This window comes from Diuraphis noxia, unplaced genomic scaffold (genome assembly GCF_037042655.1).
Source record: "Diuraphis noxia isolate RWA-SAM2 unplaced genomic scaffold, SU_Dnox_SAM2 contig0003, whole genome shotgun sequence".
Lineage (NCBI taxonomy): Eukaryota > Metazoa > Arthropoda > Insecta > Hemiptera > Aphididae > Diuraphis > Diuraphis noxia.
In genome coordinates this window covers 10,854,758-10,879,606 of record NW_028301713.1, presented here as the reverse complement: position 1 = coordinate 10,879,606, position 24,849 = coordinate 10,854,758, and the positions used below count along the sequence as shown (strand labels likewise).

The window sequence follows — 24,849 nt, the reverse complement described above, 5'->3', positions numbered from 1 at the left end:
TATTAACCAAATTATTTTTGTTAAATTAGAATTGCTATAATATAGATAATAATTAAATTTTTAATTACACGCAGGTACCTAAAAGTACCTATATACATAGATAGTCTTAAACTCTCAAACAACGATATAATGATTAACTAGTGTATGCGGCCATTAGTTAGTATAGGTAGTAGGTAGTTACGAAACTGACAACCGTACATCTACTTCGAGTATAACTATAACTTATAAGCCTACATCGTATCGGTCAAAAAATGTTAAAATGAGTCATTTGAAGGCTTTCGAATACACATGTAAACAGTAAGTACCTATACTTACTATAAATTAGCCAACAACTAGGCACATACAATAATATAATCATTACACTAATTAATAATTACAACTACAGTTTCAATTTTTAATTGTGCAAAACGGTTTATATTTAAGTTTTATACATAGGTAGTAAGTTGGTGCATGCGATTTGAGATATTACCATTTTACATGGTAACCGTCCAATTTTTAAGGAGTTAAAAATAGGCAATTTACTTGCACACATGTCTTAAAGATGTGTGCTTTTTTTGGCAAAAAACACGCAAAACCAATTGAATAAAAAAAATGTGCATTCTGTGTAACCTACTTTACGTTTGATTTTATTATATTATTATCATACTAATTTAAAACTAATTTATTTAGTTAATGGATTCGATACCGATCGTTTTTAAGGAGCTGAATATAGGCAGTTTGAAGGCAATGGACATAGTGTGTGCGTGCGTGGCGTGTATTTGGGTTTGTACTAAACGGTCAAAAGTGTAAGTGCCTCCGCCCACCCACATGACTACTACGGCCCGCTGAATAATAGTATTTCTTATCTATGACCATGACGGCCGCACGCGCAGTCACATGTCAAATATCCACCGTCGCCTGCAAGATGAACATTATTTATTATTTTTTTTTTTTTGTCTAAAAGTATCAATCTTTTGCCAATTATATTACACACTGTTCTACTAATCGGAAACAAATTCTGAAAATATATATGCATTCATATTTCATCAATCATCATAAAGTTTTGTTCTATACGACCTTCTCACATTATTAAATTAATTTTTGTAGCTTAATTTTACTATTATTATAAAATGTTTAAAATTAAAAATTAAAAATTGAAATTTGAAGGGTTTGAGCAATCAATTTTAAAAAAGTAGAAAAGTTTTCAAGTAAACTTCATAAAGAATTTTAATATGTTTTCAGAATTTGTTTCCGATTACTAGAACAGTCAATAAATTTTGTGATTGAGTTTCTTCGACCAGTTTTTCAATTCTTGGATCAATTTTGAAAAACTGTGTGGTAATTAAACGAATAGCGAGCGCATACTAAATCAATAAATTCGCTGCTTCCAGCTTTTCAATCATTATGTAAGTAGGTATCGTTTAAGTTTTCTCTCTCTTCATATTATGTACCTACCATTGATTTTATAATAAAATAATATCTTGTACTAATATTTTAGTAATAATAAATACTCGTGTAGTAGGATTTTAAGATTTTGTACATTTGGGTAGAAAGATAATTATTATTATATTGAATTATAGTGAACTTATTTACTACTACTTGAAATAATTATTAATTATGACTGATTCATTTGAAACTTTAATTTGTTATCGTAGGTAATCAACTAATTTTGTATATAACAGTTAAATAACATAATTTATTATTAAATTGTAAACATAAAATATAATAAAATATTAAAATCTTAACCGGTTTTGATAATTTACTATATTTAGGAAAGCCATCGCCGTCGGCCGTTGTGCGTTGTAGTATAAATTATAAATTATTAAGTGTTCGTACCTATTATTTAGGCATAATAATCATCAAAACAAAATAACGATATTATTTTTTTGACTACAATTTAATAATGCAATGCCATCTATCGAATTTTAACTATACTATTAATCGTGATTTCAAATAAATAGTTGTATTTTTTATCAGTATATTTTAAGATCAATGCTACACAATATATTATATATATTATTATATTAGGTATGTATACCATTTTGAAATTTGAAATATTTCAATTTAGTATGTTTTTTTTTATACTTATTACTGGAGTAGAATATTTTTTTAATGAATTTTGTCGAATAAATATAAAATATAAAATGAATGAAGTAAATTAATTTAAATTTATAACGTCCCCTGTTTTGTTTAGTAGATAATAATATAATATATATTTAAACTATAATTAGGCCGACTATCACTTACCGGATCCGGACATTTCGGCGTGGCCATCTCGGCGTGGGTCTATTTCGGCGTATAGTTATTTTTTTCATAAAAATATTTTAATCGCGTTTAGATAATATAATGTTAGCATTAATCTCACTTTCGTCGGTTCCGTATGAACTGTAAATAATAATAATAATAATATATTATATATATATTATACTGTCACACATCATAATCTATATTAGTATAAGTAATAAAGATATAGGTAGTTAACCTATACGATGTATCGATAGACGATAATTGATTAATATAAGATAGTCAAGTAGTCAGTAGTTAGAAGTCACCATGGCACAAGCAATCAAAATTTTAATAAGTTTTTAGTAAGGTTAAGGTAAGGAGGTAAGGAGAATACAAAGTGGTCGAAACACTTTCTTTTGCAGCAGTGGCGCAAAGAGGTATTTTAAGAGCACACGCAGTTAAAAAAAAGTTATATTTATATTTTATAGTGACCTACCTAATTTCTTGAAATGGTCTTACGGCCATACGCCGAAACGGCCACGCCGAAATGTCCTAGACCGATCACTTACCACACAAGCGAATCACTTAATAAGTCTAGATAGATATTGTAATTATATATTGATAATGAATTAATGACCAATCATGATGTCTTTTGTAAGGAATAACAATAACTCTTTTGTAAAGTGTAGTTATTTCAAAAGGATGGGGTTGATATTTTAACGGGCCCCTCTCCTCACTTTATACCTAATACCTATACTACGACTGGCTCCATATAAGAATACAAATCGAATAACGTGTATGGTTTTTATGTTCGACACTCTCTATAGTCAGGGCCAGCGCTACCTTTTACGACGCTCTGGACAAAACTTATATTGAAACAATAACCATAGTCAACTATAGCCTATAATTTTCTTATAAAATATTTTTCAACGTAAATTTTAAGCGCGAGGCCCTAGACAAATGCTACGCTCTGTCCCTCCCCTCTTAAAGTGGATCGTGTCTATAATGGTTGGTAATAATCACTCCAAAATTTTTAAATAAATGGTCATATAATATTCGATGTTTATAAAATAAATATGATACCTTCCATTCATATCTTATAATTCGACACCCGCAACTGTTATACTAACATGCTTTACTAACATACTCTACGACCTAAACCCAATCATTAAGTTTTCACATTAATAAATATATTTCACTACATTAAAATTTAAAAATTTTGTTTTTATTTCGGTAAATTATACTATGTTGCCAATTCAAGAGGAGTGTAATGTAAAATCGCCTTACGGATTTGAAAAAATATAATTCATTGCAACTATTTACACTTACTGTTACATTTGCTGTCATTGACTGTTTAATCCGAAATCTAAGTGGATTGTGTGCATGATATAGACTGATTGATGCTGATCACCGATTGCAAATTGCAGGTTAATTGATTTTCTCTTGAGGTGACTGACTTGCTAGACACAGATTCTAATGAGTCTATGCTCGCAATAATAATCAAGTTAATTTACTTTCGCATTCATTTCATATCAATATGCGCCCCGGGAAAGCGTGCTCGGGTTCAGCTAGCCACTAGTTGATTATATTATTAAAAATACTAAAAACATTTATAAACAATGTTATAATTACACCAATTTAAATACATTCGTTTCAAATCATAATTCAACCACACAAATTATGTTATTATTTATTAGTTATCAATAATTATTAGGTAATAGTTGAAATTTTAATACATTTTAAAATCTGAATATATCAGTGATATAGACATATCTGTATTTATAATTATAAAGTTACGATATTATTATAAATACAATATTTTTTTAAATTGCAAAAATCATGTTTTAATGTCTTGGGTGTTTGACGGAGAAAAACTGGTGTATAGTATCCTGCAATTAATCAATAAACACATGACGTAGAAAGAATTTTGTACTCTAAAGAAAAAAACACGTTGTTTATTAGTTATTACTTTAAAACCGGATTCAAGGATTTCAGGTTATTATTGAATATTTAAAATATTATAAAATATACATATCATATTACTATTGAGCTTATTGTTGATACAGATACACAAATTGAAGCAAGTGGTTAGGAATTTATTGCAAGTGCATAAACATGATTTTTAAAACAAATTTATATAAATTATATTATTTGATAGGCAAATGAAGAACATTTTTGTAAAAAATTTACTTTCGTGAAATTATTAAAATATATAAGATATTTTTAATTTTATATTGAGCAAATTACGTTAGTCATGGTAAGTAAATTGTGTAAAATGTGAACAATATAAATATTTAGTAGCTAGCAAGATAGAAGTGTTTTTTATTTCATTAAATACCTTTAAAATAATTATCAAATAACTTTATTATATTATATCAAAGTAAGGATGATTATAGGTGATTACTTTTGTAAATTAAACATATTTATAATATAAAAATAATATTTTGATATTTTGAAAACAAATCTACGTGTCTGAAATGGTTTCAATAGTTTTGAAGATAGGTATTATCATATTTATTACCGCAACTATAATATTATTTTACCGTGGTTTACAGAATTATACCATGCATATTTTTGGTTTGATTTTGTTTGCTGGAATTGTTTCATCATCGCCAAGACAAATATCTATTATACAAACAACAGTGGTTGGCTTCTTGCCTTCTGAATTGCAGTCCTCGACAGAGATCAAGTTAACTACCATTTTGGAAACTTCGACCCTAAAGGATGAAAACAATTATGAAGAATGTATATGCACACCTTTTCATAAATGTAAAACCTATAAAGCGGCTCCTGATGGAAACGAACTTATCGATATAAGGTAAGTCATTAAATATCTCATTTTTTATTTTTTAAATGAAACAATATTCCTATACTTCATTGTGTAATATTTAAATATAAATATTAACGTTTTTATTTTAAATTCTTTTTTCTTAACAATAGCTTAAATTATGAAAATAAATATGCAGGCATGGTTGAAAATGTTCTACGCTGAGTACAACTCTGTAATATTTAAATAGGTAGTTTTTTTTTTTTTTTAATTATCCTGCGGCAACTTAGGCCATTGGGAAGGGGGTAGTACTGTAGGTTTTATGGAACGGTAGGTGTGTTACACGTGGGTGAGTTTTGGCAGAATTTTTATTGGGGCAACCCGAGGTTTCTGTCATGCTCCGGAGTGGGGGATGGCGACACTTGTTCTCCGGACACCATGACTTGTCCGGAGAAAAATGCCGCCCGATGGTCGAGGATCGAACCCGGTCCGGCTGAGCCACAGCCGACGCGTTGGACCGCTCGGCCACCTCGTCTAAATAGGTAGTAAAAAGGTACTAGTTACTAGTACAATTAATATACAAATTAAATTATTTTTTTTTTTTTTTTTTTATTTTAAATGAGCCTCAACAACAAAGGTTATTGGCCTTTAACATAAATATTTTTTTTTAACAATAATATATACAAAACAAAGGTAATAATATAAACAAAAAAGGTTGAGATATATCTAGGTTAAATAATTTGGTATAGTTTGGTTTGTTTTAGATAACTGATTAATTTTTCAACGTTGCTTGGCTGGGGACTTAGAGCTTCTTCCAGATTATCTTCTATGTTGAGCTTGGTTCTGATGTCGGTGAATTTACGGCAGAGGCATATTAGATGTTCAACCGTAGAAGTTTCACCGCAAGTTTGACATTGGTCAGGATCTGATCTGTTCATAAGATGTTTATGGGTCACCCATGTGTGACCTATCCGTAATCTGTTTAAAATTACTTCCTGGCGTCTTGGTAATGAGAAGAATGGCCATGGAGAAACTGTAGATTTTATTTTATTTAGCTTGGTATGAAGTGATGACCACGAGAGTTGCCATTGGGTTAAAATGTGTTTGTCGATGACGGATTTTAGATCGTGAAGAGTATAGGTGTGAATTTTGTAAGAGAGATGGGAGGAGATGGCTTCTTTGGCATACGTATCAGCCAATTCATTTCCCTGGATTCCAACGTGGCTGGGTATCCAGCAGAGAATGATGATCTGTGAATTGGTTTTGAGACGGTGTATCTGATTGTGGATTTTTCTAGATATGCTGTCGGGTTGGTGTAGATTTAGAATACCGGTTAATGTGCTGAGAGAGTCGCTAAAGATTATGGCTTTGTTTATTCTATTTTCGTATATAAAATTAAATTATTATATTATTATAATCATTTACTATGATTAGGAAGCTCATTTTTACGACAGCATTCTATTTCATCTATGCCTATTGGCTATTGCAATCGTTTATTTTTCAGATGTGTACTATTTTCAAGTATTTTGTAACATAATTACGTTAGTTTATTAATTCAACATAGTATCATTAATATTTTTGATTATATTTTATTTTAGTTCTATAAATGTAAATTAAAATTCATAAACTTAGGGAATTAATATGTCATGATGCATACAGCATACTCACTTTTTAAACACTCCCATAAGTGTAAAATTAACTTGTTTATTGAAATTTAAGATACTTAAAACATTTATATACTTATATATTCTATTTATGTGTAATGAGAACGTAAAATACTAAGCAATGTACACATACATTGGTAATTTCAGCCTCGATTATACATGTATTATTTTTTCCTCGCAATATTTTGTATTTTATGTAGGTACTATTTCTATTAATTGGTTACTAAACTATGATGAAAAAAACAAAATTAAAAATTAATAAAATGTTAACTTTAATTGTTATAATATCTATTTATTATTTTCTGAATATTTTAAAACAAATATAATAGTTATTATAATGATATTTTAATCCTAATAAATAAAATGATCGATAAATTCGAAAATTGATTTGCAAAATAAAAAAAGTTCAATTGTAAGAAAACAAACATATTTAAATATTTTGCAATTATTCTAATTACTACTCTAGTAAATATATTTATACACAAGTGGAAAATAATAAATTCAAAATGATCTTGATATATATAGCTAATAAATGATATTTTTATTCCGTATATTAATGCAATTATATTAAATAATATAATTATGTATAAATAATTTTTTTGTTATTTCATTTATATTATAGAATTATTATTTATTATTAATTAGCCTAATTCAACGTTGCAGGTGAAAAATTAAAAACCCGTGAATTTACCCAACATTTAACTAGGTTAAAATAAATGTAGACTACACTGATTATTATCACGACAATAGCGATTTGACCAAATATAAAATACAGAATTGAAATTATATCTGTGATATAATAAATATTTTTTTTCTATAACTCATGTCTACAATAAAATTAAAATATATTTTTTCGTGAGTCAATTATATTAAATATTTACGTAGTGAAAAAGTAAATTTAAGTAATAAAAAGTAGCGTAAGACACTGAAAATCTTGCTGAATATTATTGACGAAACTGTTATAAATATCGGTCGAAAACTGTGGATGTGCATAGAGGTCTTCCATTTTAGGCCTTTGATTTTATAAAGTAAATATGTTTATTAATTAAAGCTGATCACGCAAATCGTTTCCTGTGAAAAATTAAATATTGTCTTTTGATTTATACAGTATCTAAAACTCCGTTGATTGTAAAATACACATATTTTTAACACACTATAATTTGAGAGGTTTTGACCAAATATAAAACACAAGTCTAATGTTATATACAATTAAAATAAGTTATTATTAATTACTATGATATTTTATGTAACTAATTGCACCCTAAGATAGTTTTTCGGAAGCCAACAATTCTATTGAGATCCCTTCTTTAAGATACAGAATTTAAATAATTGTCTTCGAGGTGCACATCCTTGAGTATGAGATTATTGTTTATCACTTATATGTACCAAATCTTAGAACCAAGATCCCAATATACTTAGCTGTGGATCGCTTACACACATGCACATAAACATTGATTATTACCTATTAATATTGAACATAATAAGTTAAACAAAACATGTTGTACAAAAAATATTTATTTTTTGTATTCGTGATTAAATTTCCAGACAGGACCCTATTACCTGGTTAAAGCAAAAATATAAAATTAAAAGTTTCCTAAGATGTAAGGAAGAATTATTAATTTAATAAATTGTAATAACACACTTTTAATGTTTTAAATCTCATTACATTTTTTATTCATAAATAATCGTATATTGTTTTTATTGCCATGTATATATTAACTACCCTTTAATATACTTAAAAGTTGATTAAAATATTTTTACTTTTCAGGTTTAACGCAGCTCCGTGTCAAAGTTATTTGGACGTTTGTTGCAATGATACAAAAATTACTTCAACCGAAAAGTATAATCCAAGTAGTCCAGGTACCACAGATAGTGAATGTGGTTGTGTTGGTCCAGAAGATTATAGTAAAGAACCAAATATTGACCATGAAGATATTACTAAAAAGCCATATGAAGGCCATGATGAAGAACATACTAAAAAGCCATCTGATGGTTATAAGGAAAATTATACTAAAGAACCATATGTCACCCATCATGAAGAATATACAAAGAAGCCATCCGACGGACCAAAAGAATATACTGAGAAGCCATACGACGGTCATAAAGGATATTCCACTAAAGACCCACATGCTAACAACAATGAAGAATATACTAAAAAGCCATCTGACGGGTCAAAAGAAGAATATACTGAGAAGCCATACGATGGTCATAAAGGAGATTACACTAAAAGTCCATATGTTAGCCAAAACGAAGAATATACTAAAAAGCCAACTGACGGGCCAAAAGAAGAATATACTGAGAAGCCATACGATGGTCATAAAGGAGATTACACTAAAAGTCCATATGTTAGCCAAAACGAAGAATATACTAAAAAGCCAACTGACGGGCCAAAAGAAGAATATACTGAGAAGCCATACGATGGTCATAAAGGAGATTACACTAAAAGTCCATATGTTAGCCAAAACGAAGAATATACTAAAAAGCCAACTGACGGGCCAAAAGAAGAATATACTGAGAAGCCATACGACGGTCATAAAGGAGATTCTACTAAAAGCCCATATGTTAGCCACAACGAAGAAGGTATTAAAAAGCCAACAGACGGACCAAAAGAAGAATATACTGAGAAGCCATACGACGGTCATAAAGGAGATTATACTAAAGACCCATATGACAGCCATAATGAAGAAAATACTAAAAAGCCATATGATGGCCAAATAGGGTATCAAACTAAAGAACCAAATCATTCTTATGGATCGACAGAAAAATCAACTTCTCATGAACATATTAGTATAACAGAACACGATAAAACCTCATATGGTTATCAAGAACATCAAAAATGTGGTGTTTGGAATAAATATGGAGTTGGTTTCAGAATTGGAAATGCAATAGATAGTGAATCACAATTTGGCGAATTTCCCTCAATGGTGGCTATATTTAAAGAAGAATTATCGAGAGATGGTGAAAAAAAACTTGTAATGAATTGCGGGGGTTCGTTAATCAAAAAAGATGTCATTTTAACAGCAGCTCATTGCGTGATTAAGTAATTGTTTTTCTCTAATTCTTTATACAGTTAAATAACAGCTTAATTATGAATAATTTTGAATATCATATAAAAACATTATACATAATATGTTGTGTACACTTTTAGTATAATATTATATATAATATTATTTTATTAATTATTTCTTTAGTATAAATTGCAATAATTTATACAGATATAACGATGATAATATTTCTGTTCATTAAAAAAAATTATCAAAGATTAAATGATTCTTATAAAATCTATAGAACATTTTTAACACTAATTTCTTATCTGATATAGTAATACAGTAGACGCCGCGGATTATTAGACTCACGGATATATGGTTCAGTCGCTTATTCAACTCAAAATCGTCTGGAACGGTCCGGACGTATCAAAATACATTTTTAAAAAAATCGGTTATAAGACTCAAATTTCGTAAAATAAATAGTAGAAAATAAATTTTTTTGGTTATAATTTAGAAATAAATTGGTATTGAAAAATGAAATAATATTCGTGTTGATTTTTTCTAGTTTCTGTTGGTACCTAATAACAGTTATAACGTATAATAATTGAACGTGCATTGAAAGAATGGTTCGTAAAAGTTAGAGATAAAGATGCTAGTGTGTCAGGTCCTTTGCTTCGTCAAAAAGCTGAAGAATTGGCAGAAAAAATGGGGAAGGTTAAAAATGGAAAGATGGGTGGTTCCATAGATGGAAAAAAAGAGAAAATATTAATATTAGAACAAAAAAAAAAAAAAAAAAAACTAAAATTACAAATTTTTTTGAAAAATAATTTTTCAAAATAAATAATAAATACATTATACATACATCCATTATAATTTTTATATTATGTAATATTTACCTTTAATAATTTTATTTTTTTTAATCAGGATTATTAAATTTATTCAATAATAAGTATGTAATATGTAATATGTAATAAAGTATTAAAATTAAAGCAAAATATGTAGTAAAATAAAATTGTTAAATACGTAATTAATTTTTTTTTCCACTTCGCCTATAAGATTCATTCGTTTATAAGACTCACTTGGTACTGGTCCCAAAGTGAGTCTTATAAACGGCGTGTGTACTGTATATTACTAAGTTATACCTGTAGATTTCTTAAAAAAATGATGTTTTAATATTATTTTTTTTTAGGAAAGATATCTCAACTTTGGTCGTTCGTGCAGGCGAATGGGACTTAAAAACAGAAAAAGAAATACTTAACCACCAAGATCGTAGAGTAAAAAAAGTTGTTACTCATCCTGATTATTACTCAGGAGGACTTTATAATGATGTGGCTTTAATTTTCATCGAGCATTCGTTTTCTTTACAAGATAATATCCAACTGATATGCTTACCATCGAAAGATGATATTATTATAAAAGATGCGTGTTACTCAAGTGGTTGGGGTAAAACTGTTTCTTACAATAACTATACTATTGTTAAAAAAACAGAATCGGGAAAAACTAGTATGTAGATAAACTTGATAAAAAAAAATAAAATAAAAAATAACAAGAATAAATCTAATATTTTATTTTGTAGAAGAAACTGGTCAATACCAAGTAAGTATATTGAAAAAAGTTGAACTTCCAATTGTTCCTCGGGATAAATGCATGGTCGCTCTCAGGGCCACTAGACTTGGACCAAAATTTGTATTGCACGATAGTTTCATATGTGCTGGTGGTCAAGAAGGGAAAGATACGTGTAAAGTAAGATAATATTTAAATGTTTATTTACTTAAGATTGTGACTTTAAGGTACTAAATAGGGGTAAATACTTTATGGTTGATTTTAGTAGTAAATTAAACTAATAAAACCTAAAATGCACTTAAACTTTAAAATTATGCCAAGAACTATGACAGTAACATTATAATAAATAGATATTATATTTTAAAATCTTTCCATCGATTTACTTGAGAATACCTATGTTTTGTGTAGGGTGATGGTGGCAGTCCATTAATGTGTCCATACAAAGATGAGCCAGATCGTTTAGTTCAAGTTGGCATCGTCGCTTGGGGAGTCAGTTGTGGTTTGGCAGATATACCAGCGGCTTATGTTAACGTCGCTGGTTTCATGCATTGGATTAATAACGAAATAGAAAATAGAGGGTATTGAAAATTTCTGTTCACAGATAGTGTGTATACATTTTCTTAATTGTACTTACATTACTAATGTTGAAATGAAATTTTTAATCGAATTTTTTGTATACCAAGTTAAAATATTTAGAATTTACATGATTTTATACAATTGTTATCAGAAGTTTAGTTATCATACTAACCATAAACGCCGTGCAACGATAATTATTATTTGTTTGAATCTATTATTTTGTATTGACATATTTAGAAGGTAACTATACTGCCTATAAGCATCTATATTCTATATTTAGAATTTTATGTTCAAGATTATAATCTTTATTTTATAATTACATTTTGAATGTTGAATTATTACACAACATACGTATGTAAAATGCGAAATATATTAGGTATACTATTAAAGGATTACTTATATTATAATTTATATTATGAGCACAACATTATGTTGTTTATTTTTTTTTTTCAATATTGAGTTAATAGTATATAATCTATATATTTATTATTTATTAATTTATCTCTAGTTCCCAACATTACAGACTATGGTCAATCGTTTGATCAATTTGATTTTAAAGCTAAATAAATATATAATTTATAAATTTCTTTCATGTGTTAACTACAAAAGAATAATATGCTAACTATAAGATGAATTTGATGTAGTGTTGTACTTTATTCTATTTTCTTAATTAGATTAAAGCAAAGAGTACCTACATATTTCTCATATTATATACTTAAACTTTTAAAGCTGCATGTTATACTATGGAATTTTCAAAAAAATATGAGCTTTAACAAGGACAAGTTTTTCCATTTCAGATAGCAGGAGTCTATTTTACCTACACAGGTTAAACAATATTTACGAATTTATCAATCCAATATTCCAGATAGTCCTTAAATCGTTATTGAATACGGACCACTAATAGTCTAATGAAAGACTTTTAAAAATCGTGAACCTCCTACCAATTTAATAATCTTGGTAATTAAAAATTAATCAATTAATAATAACCTATTTTTTTATTCCCACATCAAACCATATTATAATCCAAATTTATTATAAAGTTACGAAATTTAAGTTAGCATAACATAATTTAAGTAAATAATACATGTACAATTTAAATTAAGGTTTAATTAATCTTAAGCATTCAGCCTTTATATTATGACGTGTCAAGTGTACCTTCAAATTAACTTCACTGTAACACGAATATGTTTTCTAATGTTGACACAAGAAGCCAAATTAATTTTCTGTTCATACGGTTTTCATAGCATAGAAATACATTACAATTATCTACATAGAATTATATATTTTTCCCCAATAAATGCGAAATTAAATAATATAATACAACTTAATATACACATAAATGCTTTAATTGCATACTTAGAATATTGAATCACATATAAATTGAACTTTATTTACAACATCTTAACGTTACCGATAACGAAATCATATACCATATTTGTATAGGTGCGTGAAGTTGGCAATATCTAATTATCTGGGTATATTTGATTGTAAATCACTAATGCTACCTGAGAAGGTGGCGTGGTAGATTCAAGTAGATTCTAGGCTCTAGCATTCAGTTTAAACACTTGATCAAAACATTTTTCCTATAATGACGCATCAAATTTTATCTATAGATATTTGAAGCATAACTTATATAAAACTTAGTGTTGAATTTTTCAACCTTATATATAAATACAACATTTTTTATGATTTTTCAACTTCAAAATTACTTGCACATTTTCGTGTTTTCGACAGATTTCGTAAAAATTTGAACTATAAACGCTTATAAAAAAAAATTGTGACCAACGATTTTTAATTTTTTTTAGCTACAATAAGAAAAACTCATAAGGAACCTTGTATTAAATTTTCAAGTTTTTTTGGTGATCTAAAATTTTTTTACCGACACTTCAAAAAAAATTCTCATAAAAATCGAAAATTTCAGTGGTCTATAAATATCTCAAAAAAAGTCAAAAATGTTAAAAAATTAACTGTATATAGATATCACTAACATAAACATTTGGTGAAAATTTCAAGTATATAAAGTGATTAGTTTTTGAATTACAACCATATAAAAAAATCGATTTGGTCGAAAACTGATTTTGCGTAAAAATTCCCGTTTTTCTGTCTTTTTTTTTTTTGTTTTTCTTGATTTTTTTGAAAACAGTTGGAAAATATTTACTTTTGAGCATTATAATGCACCAAGGATATTCACTTTTACATCGGATACCACCCCCAAAGTTTGAAATTGAAGCATTATTTCGACTAGTTATGCGGTAGACAGACACAAAAACAAAAAAACAAAAATCACTTCGTTCAGAATCTAAAAATTAAAAATAATAAATTGTAAGTATTTTTTTTTAAGATGAACACAACAAGTTTAGTTCCTAAAATAAATAATCTGTTCAAATATGGCTGTAATATAGACCTATATTATGATTAGTGACAAAGTAATAATAGGCTTTGGGGAAACAACGATTTGACCATTCCGGAGCTGGCTGGTGTCTACTGAACTGCTGGTATGGCCGATCTCGGATCTGCCGTCAGTGTAGCAGAACTATTTGTATGGCCGGTCTGGCCGTCGGTGTAGCTGAACTGCTAGTTTGTGGCTGATCTGCCGTGTCTGGCTTTAGGATGCAAGACAGATGAAAACGGATAAAAACAATTCAAACTATTCAAAGTTCACTTCCGTTTCCGAGTGAAAACGTGGTTTACGAAATACACTTATACACAAGAATGATACGAAGAATATGATATTCTATTATATTGAATAGTATTCAAATTCTGATTTGATATTCTGAATATCCCTTTTTATGAAAACAGTAACGGACCGACACAGCAATCGGTAAATAAAAAAAACGATAAAGATGGCGACGGAGCGTCGCAGGCCGCACATCAACGGCCGTCTGGGCGGCCTAATGGTCTGGCCAACTGTAAGCAATGTTGGCAACATCACGCGCCACAATGGCGCGTAATAGTGAGCAATTTTAAATGTCGATGGTGCTCGAACACACATTTTGGAAAAAAAATTTTTTTTAAATCGATAGGTTGCTAAACTAGAATCGTTTCGATTTTTTTATTAAAATTTGATTTGTAATTAAAATCAGATTTCTTAAAAAAAATTTGAATTTATACAAACAATGGAAAGGTGCGTAATATAGTGACTGATTAATAATAAAAACGCGACAGTGTGAAAACGACGAGCGTACGCATTCGCGTTTCGGAAACGCGTACGCGCGCGATTAATCGCCTAGTGTGTAAGCCACTTAACGCTACAATTTAGTTAATTTTAAATTTAAATACCTACTAATTATTAATAATTATATAATTTGATTTTGAATTTGCTAATATAAAATTATAACACAAGAATCTATACGATAACTCCGATAAGACAATAATGACGTCAAGTACCTGCCTAGTACCTAGAATCTATAGTCCGATAAGATAATTGTTTTGATACTATTTAAGTGTCTATAAATATCCTATTATACCTACATAATTCTGTGGATTACATTAGGTAATTTATTCTACGCAGTTATGCATTTCATTACAATCAGTTATAAACAAAAACAATTTAAATGATAGATGAGCGCCCCCTCATAAAAACGCCCCCTTCAAAATAAAAAATGCCCACAAGGGGGCGGTAGCGCCCACGTTGGGAATCACTGGTGTACTGCATATGGTGGCAGGGGTCGTTGTGCATGTTCTTTTTGGGAAACCTCATCATTCGGACGGATCATCGACCTTCTTACATACACCGCATTTAACATATTTCACATAAATCATTTCTGTACTTAATACTTCTCTTTCATCATTATATTTTTATGTGAGGTCCAAACATTAGGAATAGAACGATTCGGTGGCGATAATTTATAATTGATGTAAATTTAAAAATAAAATGAAATATTCACGCTATAAAAATAAATTTATTATATTCCATATTTTGTTGCATGTCGAGTGTTATTGACTACTCCCCTCAATCATTCACTCCCAATGTATTTTTTCGCTTATATGCTTGTTGTAATTTATGTTTACAGATTGTATATTTTTCTAATAAATGTAAAAAAAAATGTTTTATACGTATTATTAAGCGATAGCTTAAAATAAATAAATAAAAGAAAATTGTCCTACATTATATAAAACCTTAAAGTTTTAAGTAAATTTAATTGCGGGTTTTCAGTCATTATTTTAAACACAAATAACCATAGATAGGTACTTTAAATGTTCGCTAAGGATTTATATCAGAATTTACAGTAAATTTAATATTTCGCAACATTTTCGAAATTTTTTGAGTTATTTATAGATGTGTGATATTTTCTGTATTTTCTGTATTTTTAGATTTTTTTTCTTTAAATGTCTGTTATAAGAAATGTTCACTTGGTAAAACATTTCATCATATACATATTATATGCAGCCATTTGAAGTTAAATCTTCAAAAAATTCGTCAAAATCATGAAAATGAATTATTTTTTTGTAACAAATTAATTAAATCTTCAAGTTTTATTAATAAACTTTGAAAAATTAGTACTATGATTCTTATAAGTGTTATATATTGACATATTGAACCAAAATTTCTAAAAAATGTATAATGATTATGAAAATATTTTTCTAGCTAAGATAAAATTTGCCTTAAAATTTTGGCAAAATTAGATAGTTTAACGAAGAATAATAATTTTAGTTATATTATTATATTTTATGTACACATTAATTGTAATTTTTTAAATGTAATATTTTCGGCAAATATTAATTCTAAATAGGTTATGTTATGTATACTAAATAGTAATATACTATTTTAGCAAAATAAATTACTTTCATAGCAATATAATGAATATATCATATAATATGTTTGATGGTATATGCGTATTGGGTTATCTGCAGCTGTCCGATTGTCTTTACTAAAAATCATTTTTCTTATAAAATTATTTTTTATGATTGCATTAAAATTTAATTAATCGATTGTGACCCCCACAAGTCACGACACCTAGCGTACAGAAGAACGAGACACAATAATTTATCACGGTGTATATAGGTATTGCAAAAATTATGTTTTGATGTTTGAGGTATTAGACGGATAAAAACTGGTATATAGTATCCAATTCATCAACTAACCCATGACGTAGAAAGAATTCTGAATTATAAAAAAAAAATACGCTGTGTACAACTTAAAAACTGGATTCAAGGATTTCAGGTTATAAAGAATACATAAAATATTATAAAATGTGCACATCATATTACTACCGAACTTATTTTTGATGAGGAAGCAATGGAAGCAACTGGTTAGGAATTTTATGTGCGTGAAAATGGTTTAAAAAAAATTCATATGAATTACATTATTTATTAGACAAAATAAAAGCACATTTTGTTGATAATTTTTTTTTTCGTGAGTCCATCAGTATTTATAAAATAGAATTTTCTTATTTTTTTATTGCAAAATTGTGTTATTGATGGTAAATTAACTGTGAGAAATATAAAATACTTTTAAAGCAGCAGACAATATAAGAATAGGGTTGTGTTTTACATTTTAAAATAATATTAACGAATAAAAAGCCTATATAACATTTGGGTTGATTAGAAAATAACGTAGATAGTCGTCTGAAATAATATCAAAATTTTTTTAATTAGTATCATATCATTCTTTAATTTTTACCGACCTCACTAAAATATTATTTTATCATAGGTAGTTCACAGAATATTACACCATGACGTATATTTTTGGTTTGATGTTGTTTGTTGGAATGGTTTCATCATTGGCAATCGCACAAATGTCTAGTCCACAACTAACAGTAGACAGCTATCCGACATACGATATACAGTCCTCAACAGACCTCAATCCAACGACCGCTTTGGAGACATCCACACTATCAGATGAAAATGATGATCAAGATTGTATTTGCACACCTTATCATATGTGCAAAAGCCATGTACCGGACTATGAAGGCCACGCACTCATTAATATAAGGTAAGAACGACTAAGAAGCAAAATAGGCATCACAATTCATACTCCAATTTCAACAATAAAATAATATAAGTACGGCCTTTGCGTTATATTTGAATATATTGACATTTTTATTTTTTTAAATACGTTTCTCTTGAAAATAATATTTAAATTATAAAATTTTTAAGTTAAATGTTATGTGTATATTCACGATATTTCTTACGATATTATTTACTAAAATATGGAGAAGGTACCTCAATGTTTTTGCATATTTATCCATTTCTGATGTTGAACTTATAGAATGCATTATTGCATTTTTAGAATAAAAATGGGTACCTAATGGCTAGTGTGATGGAAAGAACTGACATTAATATTATAATGTAGTTAATCATTAATGTGATACGTAACTATTAAATTCTAATCAATTTTAATTTAAAAGAACAAAAGTTATTACTTAATAAGTTAACCACTTTAATTATCAGTCTTTTCTGATACACCATATAATATATCACATGTATTATAAATATTATTTTATTATAGTCAGCTATGATTATTAATGTAGTTTTTAAGATAATTTCTCGTTATACATCTATAATATTTATTTTATTTTTCATACGTACACTATTTTTATATACAGGGTGTCCCGCGAGGATTTACCCATTGCGATATCTCACGAAATAATGGAAATATTAAAATTCTGGTTTTATAATAAGATTCAGAGGGATAAGAAGTACAATTATTCTATTTTTAAATTTATTTTAATATTTTTGTACAAAATGTAAAAATGTATTTTTTCATTTAATTATTTCCAAAAATGTTAAAGATAGCCATTTTGTAGGGTTTATTTTTCTGAAAATATGGACGTTCCTAATATTTTATTTTCATTCATTTCCTGATTTTTAATATTTTTTCTAGTTTTGAAGAAATAAAATATGATTATAGTTAATAACACTTAAGGTATTCGGCTGGCCGTATGGGAATGCAAGCGGCGCGGCGGGTCACATGTTTGATAACATTACGGTGTTAAATAATTCGTAATTTTTCTCGAAACTAAAAAAGTATTTAAAAATCAGGAAATTAATGAAAATAAAATTTTGAAACGTCAATATCTTAAAAAAAATAAACTCTACAAAATGGCTATCTTTAATTTTTTTGGAAATAATCAAATAAAAAATATAATTTTTACTTTTTTACCAAAACGTTAAAATCAATTAAAATATGAAATAATTGTAGTTCTGATCCCTGCGAGTCTTATTACAAAACCAGAATTTTGATATCACCATTATTTTGGGAGATATTGCAATGGGTAAATCCTCACGGGACACCCTGTATAATAACAACATAATTATGTTTATTTTTATGTATTGAATCAACATTATAATTCATAAAATTAATATTCTCGATTATATTTAATTTTAGTTTTATACATTTTATTTTGTATTCATACATTTAGCGAAACATGACTTATTTAACTTTTAAGTCTTGATCCATAATCTTATTTTCTAAACTCTACAAATATTGTACAATTTACCCGTTTATTGAAATTTGATATTGTAAAAAACAATTATGTATTCATAATTCACCTTTTTTTCGTTCAAAAAACAAGGAACGGATGATAACTATAAAATATACCAATAACCTATACATATATAATGAGGATGTGGAATAATATAGCAATGTATACACATTAAACGTTGATCGGCAATTTGAATACAGTGATTTTTATTAAAAATAATTTATCTGTATACGTGGTTCAAAATGTTCAAAGCAGAACTAATTTTCACGGGTTAATTAAATATTTTTACAACATAAAATAACGAAATTTTAATGCTTTAAAATTCATAATATTTTGCAGGATTTTTATTCATAAATAGATAATCGTATATTATTTTAAAATTGAGATTGTAAAAATGTTAATACAGTAAAAAGTCTTATTTTTACATTTTTACATTTCAGAATAAACGTAGCTCCGTGTCAAAGTTATTTGGATATTTGTTGCAATGATTCAAAAATCACTTCAACTCAAAACTCTAGCTCCGAAGATTATAGTAAAGAACCTAGTATTGACCAAATAGCTATTACTAATAACCCATCTGATGGTCAAACAGATAATTCTACTATGAAACCGTCAGACTACCAAAAAGAAGAAACTACTAATGATCCATTTGTTGATCAAAAAGGAGATTTTACTAAAGAGCCAAATGTTAGCCATAATGAAGATAACAATAAAAATCCACCTGAAAGCGAAATAAATAATTCTACTGAGAATTCATCTGACGGCCCAACAGATAATTCTACTAAAAATCAGTCTGACGGCCATAAAGAAGAAAATATTAAAGAACCATTCATTGATCAAAAACAAGATTTTACTAAAGAGCCAAATGTTAGTTATAATGAAGATAACAATAAAAATCCATCTGAAAGCCAAACAGATGATTCTGCTAAGAATCCGTCGGATGACCCAAAAGAATATGTTAAAGAACCTTGCGTTTGCCCAACAGATGGTACTTCTAACCAGCCGTTTGAAAGCCAAACTGAGCATCTTACTAAAGATCCGATCGTAGATCATTCAAATGTAGTGACGGACAAATCGACTACTCTTGAACATATTATTACGACAGAACCCGACAAAACCTCTAATAATCCAACATCAGTTGACCAACGTCAATGTGGTACTTGGAATAAAAATGGAATTGGTTTCAAAATTGGAGATGCAATCGATAATGAATCGGAGTTTGGTGAATTTCCATCAATGGTGGCAATATTCAAAGAAAAATTATCTAAAGACGGAGAAAAAAAACTCGTGTTGCATTGCGGGGGTTCATTAATCGAGAAAGACGTCATTTTAACAGCCGCTCATTGCGTGATAAAGTAATTATTGTTTTACCTCTTATTATTGATATATACATTTAGATTAAAAATTAGATATTGCTCAAAAAATCCACACTATTATTTTAACATAAATAACTGATAAGCACATTTATATAATGTTACACAGATTTAAGTTTGATACCTAAATTAAATATAGTTTTTTTTTTTTTTTAGGGAAGATATCTTGACTTTGGTCGTTCGTGCAGGTGAATGGGACTTAAAAACAGAAAAAGAAATACTTCACCATCAAGATCGTAGAGTATCCAAAATTGTCACTCATCCCGATTATAGCGCCAATGGAATTTATAATGATGTGGCCTTAATTTTTACCGTAGACTCATTTTCTTTACAAGAAAACATCCAACCTATATGTTTACCTGCCACAAATGATATTTTTATAAATGATAAGTGTTACTCAAGTGGTTGGGGTAAAACTGTTTTTTATAATAACTACACAATTGTTAAGAAAACAGAATCGGGAAAAACTAGTATGTAGATAAGCTTGATAAAAAAAATACAATAATTATTAATTTAATTATTTTTATTTTTATAGGAGAAACTGGCCAATACGAAGTCAGTATATTGAAAAAGGTTGATCTTCCAATTGTTCCTCGGACGCTCTGCATGGACGCTCTTAGGGCCACAAGACTTGGACCAAAATTCGTATTGCACGATAGTTTCATATGTGCTGGTGGTCAAGAAGGGAAAGATACGTGTAAAGTAAGATAATACTTATTTACTTAAGTCTTTGATTGTAACTGAAGCGACTAAGTGGGAACGTAAATATTTGTATGTTGGCTGAATTAATATAATCCTAAAGTACCTATACATAAATTTTAATTTTAAATATAAGGGCCAGTGTAGTTGATAATTATATTTCATAACAATCTATTATTATAATATTATTGCAAGTGTGTTTAAAAGTATAGTCAATAAACCAGCTATTAATTAATTTCATAAAATCATAGTATTATATAGTTATTATATTGGTTTAAAAATATTTTGGTACTATTAACTAGCTTTACTCAGAATGTTTTTTGAATGTAATAATTTGTCATTTGAACATATTTAAATATTTGGACTAACTAAATCAATATTATATGTGTTGGGTGCAGGGCGATGGCGGCAGTCCATTAATGTGTCCATACAAAGATGAGCCAGATCGTTTAGTTCAAGTTGGTATCGTGGCTTGGGGTATCAGTTGCGGTTTGGCAGATATACCTGCAGCTTATGTTAACGTTGCCGGTTTCGTGTATTGGATTAAAAATGAAATAGAAAAGGGCCATTAAAATTTCTGTTTAAAGATAATGTGTATGTAATTTAAAACCTACATACATACTAACGTTTTCAAATGAATCTTTATGGGCATATTAATTTATTTTATATCAAGTCTATTTATACGATTTTATACGTACATAACTGCTATTTTAGTTATAATAGCATTGATAAGTTCAAATCATAGAAACCATAATTACCATTGTAAGTTTGTAACGATAATAGTTATCATTATAATAATTATTGCTTGAAATATAATGCATATAAACGGCTGCATCCTAGTCCCAAATTTCCCATCATTTCCCAACATCCCGTATTTAAAATTGCTACACTAGTTGGGTCCTGAATTATTTTAGGTACTACACTAGTTGGGTCCCAGATTTTTATAGGTACTATACTAGTTGGGTCCCGGATTTTTATAGGTACTACACTAGTTTGATCCTGAATTATTTTTGCTATAACATGAGTTCTTGAATATTTTTTGGTAAATACTACACTATATTAACATTTTCCTTCCCATATTAACAGACTTAGGACTGTCTATAATCTATTTAGACAACAGGTATACAGGGTGATTCTTTTATCATGAACCACTCATTATTTCAAAAAGTATCAATGTTTTTGAAAATATTTTTTTACAAAGTTTCATGTTGTTAAAAAAACAGCGTTTTTATTAAAAAATTATATTTTTTATCCCTATAATTTTTTTAAGTTTTTTACTTTTTTGAATGACAACCTAGAGTTTTAATTTCATTTTCCAAAGCAGAATATTTTTCTTAGTATTTTGATCCGTAAAAATCGAATTTTGGACGAGTAGTTTATGAGTTATAAGTATTTAAAGTTTTGATAAGTGGAGTGGCCCCGCAAAATGTTTGTCCACTAAACCACTTCTCTAAACTTTAAATACTTATAACTCATAAACTACTCGTCCAAAATTCGATTTTTACGTATCAAAATACTAAGAAAAATATTCTGCTTTGGAAAATGAAATTAAAACTCTAGGTTGTCATTCAAAAAAGTAAAAAACTTAAAAAATTATAAGGATAAAAAATATAATTTTTTAATAAAAACGTTGTTTTTTTAAAAACATGAAACTTTGTGAAAAAATATTTTCAAAAACATTGATACTTTTTGAAATAATGAGTGGTTCATGATAAAAGAATCACCTGTAGTTAAAAATGTTTTTACAGTTTTTTTTTTGTTTTGTTTCTTTTCCATTATAATAAAATTTATTAATATTTTATAAAAAATCAACTTCACAAAATCACTTTTGTGTTGGTAAAAATATAAATAATGTTAAAAACTAAGTATAAAAATACATATTATATAATATAAATATAGCCATATAGGTGTAAGTGAAAAAATTTTTAAATAATTACCTATATAATATAAATACAAATAAAATAATATTTTTTGAAATAATGTCTGAAATAATAAAATATTTAATAAAAGTAATAAATACATGAATTGTTTTATCAATAATATTGTTATTTTCCATTATTAATGACGAATTTAAATCACTACACTGTCTATTGTCTACAGTTCTACACGTATTTGTTTTACGTTATTGTTAAATGATATTATTATTCAATGTTATTGCCGTCAATACGAAAACGTCACGGTCAGTCTAATGGCGGTGGTAACTATTTTTAGCGAAAAAATATTGCCTTTTCTTGGAAATCGACGTCGATAACTAATAACGATAAAAAAATACTAATAATAATAATACTTTTGGTAATTTGTATTTCATTTATTTTTTGCATTATTTAATATTATGATGTGATTTGTTTATAGCCCTAATGGATAGGACATGCCTATACCAGTTCCATATGAGGCCGTGTGAGTTTTTGGGGAAGAGAGAAAGTAAAGAGAGAAAGACGATATGAGGCTTTTTGAGGTTATGTTCTTATGTCCTATCCATTCTTAAATTATCTATGTTTATAGCCTCATTCCCTCTGTAATATAAAAAAATAAATACAAAAAAGAGCCGGGCACATTCAAATATAAAACTCTGGATCCGCCTATGTAAGATAGTTTAGAAAATTTATTTTTGAATCATTCCTGTGAATCTTTTGATAAAATGTTTTTGATTAATATATTTATACACTTAAGAATTTTTTCAGCAGTGAAATTTTTAAACAAAGCTTTAGTTTCAGAAAAAAATTAAAAGACAGAAAATTGACCATTATGACACATTTGTAATCACACTCACGCACACACTATTTTAGATAACTTTTTATATTTAAAAAAACATTAATAATACCAAACGATCCATTAATTGTGTCAACACTTATTATTTCAAAAAGTTAAAACTTTCAAAAAAATAATCTTTAATTTGATATGATTTTAAATAATTTCTGAACAAAAGTATTTTTTTTTGGTATCTACTATTTTATCGTTATCATTTTTTAAAAACTTTTTTGAATGTATATTTTAAATTCATATTATCTGAGTATTTAATTTAAATTCAATTTCTGTAAAGTAGTTATAACTTATAAGTATTGTTATGTTATGATGAAGAGAATAATAATATAGTGCACGGACATTTTAAGGGGTACATATGTACCACTATTCCCCTCATATAAACTGTAAATACTTATAACTACTTGATGGAAATTTGATTAAAAAAAAAAAAAAACGAAATACTCAGTAAATATAGATTTAAAAACATATAGTAATAAAGTAAATTAAATTAAAAATAATGATTAATATATGAAATAGTATTTTAAAAACTTTCTGAAATAATGAATATGGACACTGTAATTGTATCATTCTATATTTAGCTGTTTTTTTAACAATAAATGCATGATATTTTAGATGTAAAGCGAACAAAAAATTGTGTTTTTAAAATATATTATTTTCTTTATTATATACAATTTGAAATAAAAATTAAACTATTATTAATAGATTACTATATAGGTTACTTTTTGTATTTCTTAGTAATAAAATAAAGAATTACTCAATGATAAATTATGTTATATTTGTATCCCAGAAGAGTCACTTATGTTATTTAATTTTATAAACAAACAA

The 24,849-nt window shown here is 27.7% G+C and overlaps 2 protein-coding genes and 1 long non-coding RNA gene across 6 annotated transcripts; 2 read left to right on the top strand and 1 right to left on the bottom strand.

Moving 5' to 3' along the window:
* Nucleotides 1-678: 678 nt before the first annotated feature.
* On the bottom strand, nt 679-3,863 carry LOC149056706 (uncharacterized). Its single transcript, XR_016190789.1, has 3 exons — nt 3,535-3,863; nt 2,227-2,364; nt 679-897 (listed from the first exon to the last, which is right to left on the bottom strand). It is a non-coding gene; the product is annotated as an uncharacterized LOC149056706 (long non-coding RNA).
* A 411-nt stretch (nt 3,864-4,274) lies between these two features.
* Nucleotides 4,275-12,189, top strand: LOC107165604 (uncharacterized). The gene is made up of 6 exons (XM_089222440.1): nt 4,275-4,462; nt 4,761-5,023; nt 8,405-9,676; nt 10,813-11,126; nt 11,200-11,366; nt 11,595-12,189. Exons 1-6 carry the CDS (start codon nt 4,460-4,462, stop codon nt 11,769-11,771), a joined length of 2,196 nt encoding a protein of 731 aa, XP_089078566.1. The 5' UTR covers nt 4,275-4,459; the 3' UTR covers nt 11,772-12,189.
* Nucleotides 12,190-16,967: 4,778 nt separating this feature from the next.
* LOC107165602 (uncharacterized) lies at nt 16,968-24,789 on the top strand. 4 transcript variants are annotated; one of them, XM_015513925.2, is made up of 6 exons: nt 16,968-17,028; nt 17,416-17,697; nt 19,630-20,544; nt 20,719-21,032; nt 21,098-21,264; nt 21,660-24,789. In XM_015513925.2, the coding sequence occupies exons 2-6, from the start codon at nt 17,438-17,440 to the stop codon at nt 21,831-21,833; spliced, it is 1,830 nt and encodes a 609-aa protein (XP_015369411.1). In that variant the 5' UTR covers nt 16,968-17,028; nt 17,416-17,437; the 3' UTR covers nt 21,834-24,789. The 4 variants fall into 4 exon arrangements, with proteins under 4 accessions (XP_015369411.1, XP_015369412.1, XP_089079960.1 ...); XM_015513926.2 differs by having other exon boundaries at nt 16,981-17,118; XM_089223834.1 differs by having other exon boundaries at nt 16,988-17,185.
* Nucleotides 24,790-24,849: the final 60 nt, after the last annotated feature.

Bases quoted from the DNA above. Each gene is read 5' to 3' on its own strand.
- LOC107165604 (XM_089222440.1), top strand. The intron at 9,677-10,812 runs GTAATTGTTTTT...ATTTTTTTTTAG, and splicing joins GCAGCTCATTGCGTGATTAA to GAAAGATATCTCAACTTTGG. The intron at 11,127-11,199 runs GTATGTAGATAA...TTTATTTTGTAG, and splicing joins AACAGAATCGGGAAAAACTA to AAGAAACTGGTCAATACCAA.
- LOC107165602 (XM_015513925.2), top strand. From the start codon at position 17,438: ATGACGTATATTTTTGGTTTGATGTTGTTTGTTGGAATGGTTTCATCA. The intron at 20,545-20,718 runs GTAATTATTGTT...TTTTTTTTTTAG, and splicing joins GCCGCTCATTGCGTGATAAA to GGAAGATATCTTGACTTTGG. The intron at 21,033-21,097 runs GTATGTAGATAA...TTATTTTTATAG, and splicing joins AACAGAATCGGGAAAAACTA to GAGAAACTGGCCAATACGAA.